General features: G+C 45.0%; 1 protein-coding gene across 8 annotated transcripts in view; it reads right to left on the reverse strand.

The window, feature by feature from the left end:
- Positions 1 to 13560, reverse strand: part of LOC311265780 (extracellular sulfatase Sulf-2-like) — a gene marked incomplete at its 3' end in the record, with an annotated part of 129433 nt that overhangs the window by 21973 nt on the left and 93900 nt on the right. For all 8 annotated transcript variants that reach the window (XM_084367764.1, XM_084367768.1, XM_084367765.1 and 5 more), the window contains 5 exons: positions 7534 to 7761; positions 6084 to 6204; positions 5410 to 5528; positions 5114 to 5265; positions 4089 to 4258 (listed from right to left, as the gene is read on the reverse strand). In XM_084367764.1, the coding sequence (XP_084223890.1) occupies positions 4089 to 4258; positions 5114 to 5265; positions 5410 to 5528; positions 6084 to 6204; positions 7534 to 7693 (722 nt within the window). In that variant the 5' untranslated portion in view covers positions 7694 to 7761. The remainder of the gene's footprint in view (positions 1 to 4088; positions 4259 to 5113; positions 5266 to 5409; positions 5529 to 6083; positions 6205 to 7533; positions 7762 to 13560) is intronic.

The following is a 13560-nucleotide window of genomic DNA, read 5'->3' on the forward strand; positions in this document are numbered from 1 at the left end:
ATGTTTGTTTCCATCCTTATTACACTGATTATCAGGAGTTTGTTCATCGAGATGAACAGTAGATGGCGCCAATTCTCCAGGCAGAAAACCGTTAACCAACGAAGAAGAAGACTTAAAGAGCAGCAGTCGATCGTCAAACAATAAAACCCAAAAGAAAACAGGATGGAAACGTGAGGGAGGTAACATCTGATCTGTGTGAAGATGTTTTAATCTGCTGCCAGAGAGGAAACAGCTCATCAGTTGTGTTTGGAAAAAAGGCGTTTCCATCTCCTGTTAAAAGGACAATATGTAACTTCTGCTGCTGGGATCGCATCAGATTCTGTTCTGATCCGGAGCCGTTCACCGACAGGAGGAGAGCTCAGAGATTACTGTTTAACTTGTGGGATTAAAAAGTGGATTTATCTTCACTCCTGTTGATCAGCCTGACTGCAGCAGTGACCCAGAGGTGACCTCCAGGTTCTGTTCTGTTGACTGCTGACTGGAGCTGGAGGGGAAATGGACTTTACTTCATGAACGTGACATTACAGAGAGGAGACAGAGAACCAGAACCAGAACCAGAAGCAGAGTCTCTGCTGAGTGCTGACTTCACTCAGAGCTTCACCTCGAGTCAAACACACGTTGCTCACTAGTGTTAGCTTACAGCTAATGTTCAGTAGAGTAATCTGGATGTTTGGGTCGTCACAACATCGTCAAACTACATCTTTTGTTTTGTTATTGATTTGAATTTGAAACCACTGACGGCAGAAAAATTACATACTGTGTGTTTAATCTGCAGTGTGTGTGTGTGTGCGTGTGTGTGTGTGCGTGTGTGTGTGTATGTGTGTGTGTGTGTGTGTGTGTAGGCAGTAAGACACATGAAACTGTGTGTTGAGTAATGACAGCAGATGCTCCTGTTCATTAATAACTAACTCTCACCTCACACACACACACACACACACACACACACACACACACACACACACACACACACACACACACACACACACACTCTCTCCTGCTGTGGTAGCTACAGAGGATGCTCCTCCAGTGCGCTCTGTGTGGATAATGAATGACTCCCATCAGCCAACTCATTTACTCCTCTCTCCTCCTCAGCAGCTACATAATTAAATTTCTGCATCGGGACAGAAATAACCTTCAACATTACGCTCAACTCCACTCTGCAGCTCTGCTTCCTCCTGACTGGACAGCAGGAAACATCTGAGCTGCAGCTCCGCTCAGGAGGCAGGAACACGTAAACAGGCTGTTTATGGACGAGTGTATGTGCACATGAATAAATGTGGAGCGGCACGATGTCGAAGTGACGTTCAGCTCGGAGTGAGGTTCAGCTCGGAGTGACGTTCAGCTCAGAGTGAGGTTCAGCTCAGAGTGACGTTCAGCTCAGTCAACAGAAAACCTCCATGAAGACGATGTCAGTGTTTTTGTCCAGCACAGAAATAAACAAAATTCAACTTTTGTATTTGTAGGCATTTGTTGTTTTTCATTCATTTGTTCCTGTATGTGTGGCTTTTAGTGTCTGTGTTTTATCTGTATTTAAAAATATAATTATGCAAAATTTCTGCATTAAAATGTCCAAAAATGAGTCTCCACCAGTTTCCTCAAGATAACGGTGAGTTTCATTTGGTCGCCTGTCGCTAAAACTTCAGGAGAGAGTCAGAGAGCGAGAGAGGAGATCTGAGAAGGAGACGAAGGATAACGTGAAGGAAACTTTAAAACATAACTGCATCTGAGAACAGTCGGATCAGAGCAGAATCTGTGAGACTCCAGGTGTTTATTCCTCCAGAAGTTCTGGCAAACATCTTTTGTTTTGTTTTGTTAGAGAGCGTCTGGTGGCAGAAGTTACATATTGTGTGTTTAATCTGTATCAGGTGTTATATAAAGTATATAAAGAGGAATGATGACATCACGCTGTTGTATTCACATCTGAAACTGATCTGTTTGCTGTTTTCATTCGTCCTCCAGGTTCGTTTTGCGGCGCGTTGTTTCACGGAGCCACTGGCGTCTCGTTTAATTTCTCTATAAATGTTTCGTGCTGATCTTTACTTATTTAATGTGTCTTATACATAATGTAAAGACTTTGATTTGCCTTTGTGTGCATTAATAAACCTGCCTCAGCTTGTTGAAATCATAGAAAAAGTGGATTCAAAGTGATGGTTTACTGTCAGACTTCAGACGAGAGAGAGCGAGAATACAAACTGCTGTACAACATTTAATTAATGTCTTCACTGAAATATGTCTGATGTGTTTTCTGTGTAAAATGACTTCAACTCTGCACCTTCTTACCTGCCGTACAGCTCCTGTCTTATTTTGTCTTTATTTACTGAACCTGCTTTATTACTTTGGGGGAAAAGCTGCAGCCCAAACAGAACCGCTCGTCCACATTTTGTTTTTACAGAAGGATCTTCCAGGTTCTTCGCCTCAAATCAAATTAAAACGGAGCCGATTCTTCCTTTTTAACGGCGTGTCGCTCTGCTGTGTTTCTCTGCTGAACTGATTATAAAGCCGGACCCACCGACGGACCACAGGAACCATCGTGAAACACCACGACTTCAAAGGCTATGAAATAAGATGCAAGATTATCTGTCTTCATTCTATTATTCAGATCACAAGACTCTAATTAACGTGTGTAAGTCGAGTCAGGTGTGAATTAACGTGAATTTAAGAACAGTTTCTTCCCATCTGAAACAGGCCCGTGACCCCGACTGACGCTGACCACCTCCCTCCCCCTTCACTTACACTTACTTACATTAATGTAAGTTTTAGTCACCAGACGCTCTTGTTCTGCCGATTGTAACGTCCGTATCTACTGCGATCGCTTGTGAAAATGTGGAATTCACATGTGAAAAGTCCTTTGGAGACGGTTTGGGATGGCGGCCGACTCGTCCTACAATCCCAGAGCTTCAGTTTTTCGACGAAACATTGAAAAACTTGTATTTTTGTACGGAGCTGCCCTTTAAACTTAGATTATGGCGATGTAATCTACAGACACGCTGCTGCTTCCACCCTCAAACCTTTAGATCCAGTTTGTGACTCCGCCCTCAGATTCATCACTGCAGATCCTCATGACACTCACTGTTCAATGTACCAAATGCTCTGTGATAGACACCTGTACTTTCCATTATTGGACATTCATCAAACTATATAACGTCTATGCTGGACTGGACCACAGGACCGGATCAGACTCACTCTACTAACTGTCTTATTCCTGCAGGTTTATTCTGAACTTTGTGTTTGTGCAGCGAGCACGAGACGAAACATCTGCACCATGTTCTCAACATCGACGCTCTCTAAAGACGAGGATGAACAAACGCTTCACCTCGCTGAGTTTCCTTCTCTCTGCGTGTTTTTGTGTGTCTAAAGGTTTGAATTGAACTCGAAGAGTCAAATGTTGATCAGGACGGTGCGTCTACATTTAGTTCTGCCCTGACTTTGTTTTATTATTCCTTTCAGGGGAAAGGGATTACTGCCTGTTCCAAGTATTTCCAGCAGAGTTTGTGTGTTAGCAGAAAAGCCTGGTGAGCTTTGGATGGGATTTAAATGGTCTCCTGACGGCAGGAGAGCAGCCGGCGTTTCCTCGGGCATCTGTTTACATCTGCTGCAGGAAAACCATTTGTCTGGGAGGTAAGAGACAGTCTGACACTGCTGTTTGTCTGTCTGACCTGTCCGTCTCGCCTGTCCGTCTCACCTGTCTGTCTCACCTGTCTGTCTGACAGCCCATCAACAGACAGACACACAGACGTGTCTCTGATTCAGGACTCAGAACTGATCTTTAACTAATGAGTCACACTGTCACGTTTTCAGAAACGGTCAATGGAAAGTAATAACTTCCAAAGAATTAAATGAAACCAATGTATTCATTAACACACACACACACACACACACACACACTCACACACACACACACACACACACACACACACACACACACACACACACACAGATATTAGGGAGGATTGTGACGTTTTAGTCGTGTTGCTTCAGGATTTATCCTGCAGTGCAGAACAGAGCCGCTCCATTGTTCAGCTGGATTACAGTGGCTTAGTCTCATTGTGTGTGTGTGTGTGTGTGTGTGTGTGTGTGTGTGGGCCTACATGTGCTGCGATGCGTTGGGGAAGGCGGTGCTGTACTGCGGCGCCGAGTCTTCAGGTCCGTGTGGGGCGGCGTGGCTCAGAACCATCATCACCGGTCGGTGAGGATAAACTCGCTTCGAGTAGCGGAAGTACCTGATGGACTCGGCCGTGATCAGGTCGGTCAGGTAGTCCTGGTAACACACAAACACACAATCACACATTTTTATTATTGTTTTTTAGTATTTTTCCTTTTTTTTCTTCTGGCTGTCGTCAGCTGAAGGTCGAGTGTTATCCTCCTCATATCACAGCCCAGAGAATCATTCTGAGTTATTAGTTTCCTGGAAATAATATAATTTGATACTTATAACAGAAAAAATTGTGTCCAATGAAAACATTTTCAATTAATAATACAAAAACATTTTGCGGCCCAATGACAGGGGGCGCCACAGATACCAAAAATGTATCTGATATGAATTTCACATTTGGCTGAATCCCACTCACTTTCCACCGATTGAGCGAACAAGTCTTGAAGTCGCCTGACAGACACATCCGGCTTTATTACATTTACTGCTTCACTTTTCTTGTTTTATAAAAAAAAAGTGCAGATAAACAAAAAAAACATTCTGTCCCGTTTTTCTGAACGTGATTATTTCCAGGAAACTTGCAAGAAATTGAAATATTTTCATATGTTCAGTTAAAATCACTTTTGTGACCAAGAAGATGTAACATGTGAATAATATACGTGATAAGAACTTTATGTGATGTTCATAGTTCAGCGTGTGAAGCTGCTGTGAGGAAGACTTTTATGTCAAAATTAAGAAAACAGTCGGCAGAAACAAAAAGCAACAGATGCTGTTAAACTTTTGTAACTTGAGCACAAATTTTTCCTTTTTTACAATTTTTAATTTCTTGTGTGAAGTGAAGCTGCCGTACACAGGTTGTTGTGTGTGGTTTCATATTGTGCATGCACATGTGTTGCATGTGTGTTTTGCGTATGTGTGTGAGTGTGTGTGAGTGCGTGTGTGTGTGTGCGTGTGTGTCCTTGCCTGTGGATACTGAGCTCCGTGTTTCTCTCGGACTCCGTTGCGGCTCAGTGTGTAGTTGTAGAAGCGGCTGTTCTTCACCAAACCGAGCCACTCCCTCCAGCCGGCGGGGACGTACGAGCCGTTATACTCGTTCAGGTACTTCCCGAAGAAGGCTGGAGACGCACACACACACACACACACACACACACACACACACACACACACGAGAAAAAGTCAGTCAATCACATCTGCAATCAAAGCCTTTTCCTGCCTGTGTGTGTGTGTGTGTGTGTGTGTGTGTGTGTGTGTGTGTGTACCTGTCCTGTAGCCAGTGTTGTTGAGATAGACCCCGAAGGTCCGCGGCTCGTGCTGCCGTTGCCATGACATCGAGGAGCAGTTCTCGTTGTTGGTGTAGGTGTTGTGGTTGTGGACGTACCTGAGAGAGAGAGAGAGAGAGAACGACCTTCATGTGGATGTGAAACGAAGAACAACAAATCAACAAAATGAGAACACATTTATTTTTGTTATTTGAATAAAAAAAATAAAAAATTTTATTCATAATATTTATTTTACAGTGGAAACTGATTTTCAGATGTAAAAAAGTGCGATGTCTCTTTAAATCTTTCAGAAAAGCTTCAGGGTTTACTTCCTGGTTTACTTCTTGGTTTACTTCCTGGTTTACTTCCTGGTTTGCTTCCTGGTTTACTTCCTGGCCCACTGAATATAGTCGTGTTTCTCCCTTCCTGTAGACTTTACGTCGACGTCACAGATTTTCAAATCGTTTTTTTTACTCGAGGAACTTTTGACAAACATTAAACCTTCATGGATCAAAAATTCATAACACAAAGTGCCAAAATCACCCGTGTTCGCAGCTCGAGGCGTCCTGTCAACAGTTTCACAGACGTCTCTTTTACGACCACCGGGTCAGGCTGCTACCCTGGTCTACAATACGTACACAGTGAAGACGAAGGTCTGTAAAGGTCTGTCTTACTTTCCAGTGAGCATGCTCGAACGTGACGGACAGCACATGGGCGTGGTCACGAAGGCGTTGGAGAAGGAAGTCCCGCCCTCCTCCATGATGCGGCGAGTCTTGTTCATCGCCTGCATCGAACCTACAGAGAGAGAGAGAGAGAGAGAGAGAGAGAGAGAGAGAGAGAGAGGATGATGACGTGAACAACACAAGAGCTGAAGTGTGACAGTGTTTATCTGCTCTAACGTTAGCTGCTAACGACGACCCTCTGCAGAAATGTTTTCCTCTCTGGCCTCCATCCTCCCCTCGTCGGGCTCGATATTGAGCTGCTATCAAGAATCAAAGATGTCTTTTCATCCGATACCAAATTTTCAAAACCTACGCTTGTTGTGCCGAGATCTAACGGCGGTGGTGATTGGCTGCCTCGAGGCATGCAGGAAAAACACGAGGTTACTGTCATCTCTCTTCAAGTTGAGGTTGTGTTGTTTTGTGTTTTCCGTTTCCTGATTTATTGTGGTGTCTAACTCTCCCCTTGTGTTGCATCGGTGCCTCGTTATCCCGTCTCGTCGCCAGTTAGTCTTTGTCTCTTTGTAGCAGACGTTCCAGCGTGTTTTTGATGTCTCGTGTTTCGACCCTGTCGAGCCCTTTAGAGTTGTTTGCCTGATCTATTTGGAGTTCCTGTGTATCGACCTTTTTCTGCTAGTAAACTCTGATTTTAAGAACAAAACAAACAGTTTTTTGAGTCGTGCTTTTAAGTTCAGACCTTCTCTGTCAGTTACGCCCAGACACAAGACTCGAAAGCATCATTCAGGAACCGGTATCGAAGTCGAGGTACTGGTATCAAAACTTTGTTGAACGATACTCAGGCCTTTCTCCACGGTCTTTCCCGATGTAAGACACTGAAGCCTCGTCTTCACTGTCCCAGGTTATTGAGGACGTGTCCAACCCAAAGAGCCTCGAGTTTGTCTGGATGAGCAGCAGATTTTAAACTTGTTGCAGGACCAGAGACCAGTAATGTTCAGAGGCAGCTGATCTTGGTGTGATCTGAAGGATGATGGAGCAGCGGACAGTCTTCAGATCCACAAAGTTCCTGCAAATTCCCCAAGTTGAATTTCCAGTAATAAACTAAACCTTTGCACCCCTCGCCCGGATGGAGAGATTCACCTGAGATGACTTTACCAAACTTTGTCTCTTGTAAAACTGAAACATTCTGTGAGAAAATGTGATCAATAAAACACATTTTGCTTTTAGATAATTACTTTTATTCTCACACTAACGCTCTGCAGCACTGGAGTGAAGCTGCCTGACAATCAAATAAACTGCTTTGCATTTAAACGGTCGGTCCGATGACGTCTCATCAGTTGTTTAATCAACATTAAAAGCATCAATATCAACAGCCTCAGTAACATTAATACAAACAATCAATAACGGTGATAGTGAATTAATTATTAGTGATGCTGGTTGCACTGACCCAGCTCCTGGTCCTGGTCGTCGGTCAGGATGAGGATGATGTTCGGCCGGATGTTGCGGCGGTCTCTCTGGAGGCGGGGCTTCAGACGCTGGCCAGAGGTTAAGTGGGCGTGGCCGAGCGTCACAGAGAGGAACAGGAAGAGGAGGAGTCGCCCCGCCATGGCCTTCGACCCCTGACCTCCCCGAAAGGTCGACCGATCAGCTGCTTCCCCCCGCGGAGACTCGACCTCTGGAGAACAAACAGACAAACAGTCCCAAAGTTCAGCTGCAGCGGGAATCAAACCTGTGAGCTTTAAATGTGTTCACACCGACAGAGACGAGCAGCAGTCCAGATACTGCGTCCTGCTGCCGCCCGAGCAAACATGATATTATTATTATTGCAGCAGCGTTTGGGTGAAATGTCAGCGCAGTACGTGACACAGTGTTTATTTTCTGTGAGGAGAGAATAATGATGCACACGGCCGAGGGAGAGAGAGAGAGGGAGAGAGAGAGGGAGAGAGAGCGAGAGAGAGAGAGAGAGAGAGAGAGAGAGAGAGAGAGAGAGAGAGAGGGAGAGTGAGCTGCTTTCAGAGAGAAAAAAATTAAAATATCAAAAACTGCTGCAGCGTTTTTTGGTCCAAATAATTACAGGAGGACGTGACAGGAGCATGAAATCAGTGTGTCTCTATCACACACACACACACACACACACACACACGTTGATTCATGTCTTCTTCACCGAATCGACATCAAAGACGCAGCAGCGATGAAGGCCGACTGTTTCGTCCCGTGTGTCTCGGCCAAAGAGCTGCACTTGAACACACCACAAAGACCTCAGCCGACGGCGACTCGTGAGAGGAGATAACTCTCCGCACCACCAGGTGGCAGTAGTCAGTGCGCATTGAAAAAGGAAACCAAAGACTCTTTATCTTACGGGGCTCGTCTCTGTTACCTGCTGTGTGTGGGAGCGTTTCAGACGCGTCACGCCTGCATGATGTTGTGGACTCGTCTGACTTATCTGACTGAATCGAGAATATGTCCGATAGAAGGTTGTGATGTCACTGAGGAAGAGCAGGAGGACAGAGACAAGGAGACGCTGCACTGAATGGTTCAATCATGGAGACTACAGCGACGGGCTCAGAGGCTTCCCCTTTCTTTTTCTGCTTCTCTGCTCGTGCACTGATTTGTGATTTCTCTCACTGTTGGACTTGGACCCTGATTCTGTCGGTTCAATCAGCCAAAACGGTGCCGACACAGGCCGAGTGTCGGGTCCCGGCCCTCAGCACCAGAACCACTGACCCACAAATCAGCTTCTTCACAACTGGAGACACAGTTTCTGTCCCCAATTAACTGGTCTTTAGTCTGACATTAGTCCATGATAGTAGCCTGTCACACACACACACACACACACACACACACACACACACACACACACACACACACACACACACACACACACACACACACAGTGCAGTAATTAGCTGCAGTCTTTTGTTTCTCTGATAATAAAACACTATAAACCGATAAGCTGCATTGACACAAGGCACAGCAGGTCTGTGTGTGTGTGTGTGTGTGTGTGTGTGTGTGTGTGTGTGAGAGAGAGTGTGTGTGTGTGAACTCACAGCAGGGTGCACCATGCAAATTAGCCACTAATCAAACACATACATGCGCAGATAGTAAGCTGTGTGTGTGTGTGTGTGTGTGTGTGTGTGTGTACAATATGTGTGTGTGTGTGTGTGTGTACAGTATGTTCGTGTGTGTGTGTGTGTGTGTGTGTGTGTGTGTACAGTATGTTCGTGTGTATGTATGTGTGTGTGTGTGTGTGTGTGTGTGTACAGTATGTTCGTGTGTATGTATGTGTGTGTGTGTGTGTGTGTACAGTATGTTCGTGTGTATGTATGTGTGTGTGTGTGTGTGTGCGTGTGTGTGTGTGTGTGTGTGTGTGTGTGTGTGTGTGTGTGTGTGTGTGTGGTGGGGCTCTCATGCTAAAGTGGTCCGGTGGCTCCAGCTGTGAACAGACTGTGAGATTACACACAACCTGCTGAGACACACACACACACACACACACACACACACACACACACACACAGCCTCTCTCTCTGGATCAGGACCAGATTTTGCGGTCGAACGCTGAAACGGTGTTAAACTCAGTTAAAGGCTCGACATGACAGGATCCCTCTCTGTGTTATATTTAATCACATCACACGTTTCATGATAAACGTCGTAACTCAAACCTGCGAGCTACACGCTGCTAACGCCAGAGCTAACAAATATAAACTGTCTGTGCTATGATAACTCTTGTTCTGTGGTGTTTCTGTGCTTTGTGTTTCAGAGGTGTGTGGTGAGGGTGGGCGTGGCTTTGGACCAGCTCCCTGCGTCACCGTGAGTCTCCACCTGCAGCCACCTGCCTGCTCTCGAGCTCACCGCCTCCACCTGCCACTGATTTCTGTGTGATCAATAAACTCACCTCTCTAATCTACTCTAACTACATCACACGACACAGAGAAGCTCAAACATTCAACTGGAGGAACGAGAAGAAGAAGAAGACAGTTTGGACCGGAGGAGGACGTCAAGCTTCACTGATGCAGTTCAGATACAAGATGCAGAACTACGCCTCACTCAACATGACGCATCTGACCCGACGCTACAGCATTTATTAACCCGGTTAATGGATCAGACGACGGACTCAACATCTGGACTTGAAGCGCAGCGGTCCAGCTGTCGGCTCGTTCAACTCCAACATGTGTTCTGTCCTGCAGTGACCCGGCCCGGCACCAGACTGAACCGCCTCCCTACAGACTCTGTCAGTGATCCAGTGCACTGTGTTAACGTTACGTCACACAGACTCATTATTACGAAAGTGACCTAAAAAGTGACCGGGACCAGACTGACCCCCCCACGACTCCACGCACAGGATTATTCTGCCGCCTCGCTCGGCTCTGAGTGCAGCAGGACGACACAGCGCTTCAAGCTTTTATTCTAATCATAAATTCAACATTTACAAACGTACAGCCGGAGAAGGAAACACACTCAGCACGATATCCGAACCTCCTTCAGATCAGTTTTCTGACTCTCCTGTTTTTATTCAGTCAGCGTCAGGTGTTGTTCATCATCTGATTCAGGAGATCCTGAAGTTTCAGTCCGGCTCATTTAAAGTTTTTACAGTTGCTTCGTCTGAGAATTTGGATGAATTTAACCTCAGGAGCTTTTTTTATTATGTAAAAAGATGTACTGGGTGTTTCAGACTTCCAGGAGCCGTCATTCTCACGCTCCATTCATGGACCGCCGTGCAATGCATTCTGGTTGTGTCGTGTTTTACCGTTAATTTGCTCCTCATTTGCATACAGTTGTAAAATCTTTATTACTTTATGCAAAGCAGGAGGAAGAACTATTAAAACTAAACATTGTGGACTCTGCAGCTTCATGTGTCTATTTTTGTAACAGAAGAGAACGTTTTTCAAAATGAGCTGCCATGTTGGCTCCTGGACTCCACGGGTGGCGGTCGTCCAATCACGTGCGGCGAGCGAGTGTCTGCGAGGTCGATGGATGATTTTGTTTTGGTCAAGTGTAGATTGTTGGAAGCACCGCGTGGCCTGTTGTGAAATTATGGACTTTGAGTTTTTTTGACCCGTTTTCTGCCTGTTTACCTGCTGATTTCTGCACCTCCGTCTCGCTGATTGACACTGAGTCTGCACAGTGTTTGTGATATGATTAAACTAAAGCTTTAGCAGTTCGACAGTTGTTCAACACTTAAGAAGAAGCTATTTTTATCTGCCGATGAATCAGCGTTGACTCTTGATCCAAATAACTGACGCATGAATCTGTAGTTTCATCTCCGTCACTTCCCTTCAGACCAACGTTCATTTTCTGGTTCTTCTTTCTGTCTCGTCACAACAGCAGGAAGCAGACCAGATTGAAACTAACCTGAACTCTGCATTTAAAATCAGATAAAACTGAACCGCCTCGTCACCTCGTCTCATCCGAGAGGCTCCAGTTTTGCTTTGGGCACAAAAACAGTCGAACCACCGTTACAGCCAAAGTAAGAATTTACTGGTGATGCCACTAATGTTAAAGGCAGATACAGAACAAACACTCAGGGCCCGGCTCTGTGAGGGCCCGGCTCTGTGTTTGGACTCGGGATAATTAGTTCCACTATTCCTCCTGTGCTCATTAATCATCTCCGCTGTGGCCTCTCTGTGCTCTGTACCTGGACCGGATGAGAGAAAAAAAGAATAAAGACTCCGAAAGTGAAGTTGGAGCTTCACCAAGGATGAATTTGATCAGATGTCCTTCGTATTCAGAGTAAAAACACGTGAGCAGGAATTTTTCTCTTTTCTGGCTTCAGACAGACGAGCTGCTCTCTTCTCTCATCACGTCCTCGCAGGCTCATCGCATCCGACGCCATCAAAGAAGAAGCAGCAGCTAACGGGCCTGTAACCTCGACAAACAGCAAACATTAGCATAACTCAGTTACCAATTAGCCGGCAGTGTGAAGTCCTTTAGCACTCGGAGTAAGAAACATGTCTGGCTTCGTTTATCTGTTCGAGACTCCGACAGAAGGAGCTTCTGTTTCAAAGAAGTTTTTTCTCAGGCTGCATCACTGACGGATCATAAAACTTATAAAACGTATTCTGCAGTTGAAGCTTAATTAACGACCCGAGCAGTGAAGCTCAACTCCGTGGACACTTTTTAAAAATCGGTTTCATCATTTAAAGTTATCAGTTTGTTCAGAGCTTTGCTGGATATTCATCCATCTGTGCAGTTAAAATAAAGAGTGTGTACTGCTCTGCATTTATTAAGTTACATCTTCCATTAAAAACCACATGAAATGTTTATGAGCAGTTTCTACAGGAAAGTATTTACAATCGCCTCCACACACTATATTATTAAAATGCTCTTGATCATTAGTGATAAAAACAGAAGAATATAATGTTGGATATTAATGAAACAGTGAAAGGAGCCACTCTGCATAACTTTTCATACTTTAAAGGCACATTGTGTCATTTCTGCCACTAGGGGGCTCTCTACCATAACAAAACAAAAGATGTCTGCCGAGGAATAAACACCTGGAGTCTCATCAGATTCTGTTCTGATCCGGAGTCGTTTACTGACGGGAGGAGAGCTCAGAGATTAGTTTGCAACTTGTGGGATTAAAAAGTGGATTTATCTTCACTCCTGTTTATCAGCCTGACTGCAGCAGTGATCCGGAGGTGACCTCCAGGTTCTGTTCTGTTGACTGCTGACTGGAGCTGGAGGGGAAATGGACTTTACTTCATGAACGTAGCGTTACAGAGAGGAGACAGAGAACCAGAACCAGAACCAGAACCAGAGTCTCTGCTGAGTGCTGACTTCACTCAGAGCTTCACCTGAAGCCAAACACACTCACACTCGCTCAATGTGTGATGTTGATCGCTAGCTCACAGCTAATGTACAGAAAAGTAATCCGACACAAATAATCCTGCAAACCGACGCCAACAAACAGCTGCAGTTTCTAGTGAAAATCAAGGTGATGTTTTCTTCTCGTTACGTTTCGTCTCGCTCCGTCCTCTCTCTCTGACTCTGTCCTGGAAGTTATAGCGACAGACGACCAAATGAAACTCACCTTGCTTACCACCCTGCTTACTACCTCAGTGACGATTAGATCGGATTAAAGTCTGAAAGAGACTTTAGTTAACAAGCTATCTGAACACCAACATGACCGTTTGATTACCACATCATTACAAACTCACATACTTCTATTTCTTTAATAGTCTTTGGAGCGTTTCATAGTATTTTAGAAGGTAAATATCTGTCTGCTGGTCTGGGGATCAATCTTGGAGTCAGACTAACACATTTAAAGGGTTTCTGCTCCCCGGCTGGAGGTGAAAAGCTCTTTTAATGCTGTGATGAGAAGCTGCTGAAAATAAAAGCAGCTGTTTTGAATCCTGATACTTTCCTCCATTTGATATTCATGGAGTCTGTCCTGAAAATAAAGCTGCTGCTGCTGCTGCTGATGATGATCCCAGATAGTTTGTTTTATTTGATATTCAGAGCAGTGAAACAGTGAAAC

The sequence above is a fragment of the Pagrus pagrus genome, assembly GCF_965226575.1.
Source record: "Pagrus pagrus genome assembly, chromosome: 11".
Classification (NCBI taxonomy): Eukaryota; Metazoa; Chordata; class Actinopteri; order Spariformes; family Sparidae; genus Pagrus; species Pagrus pagrus.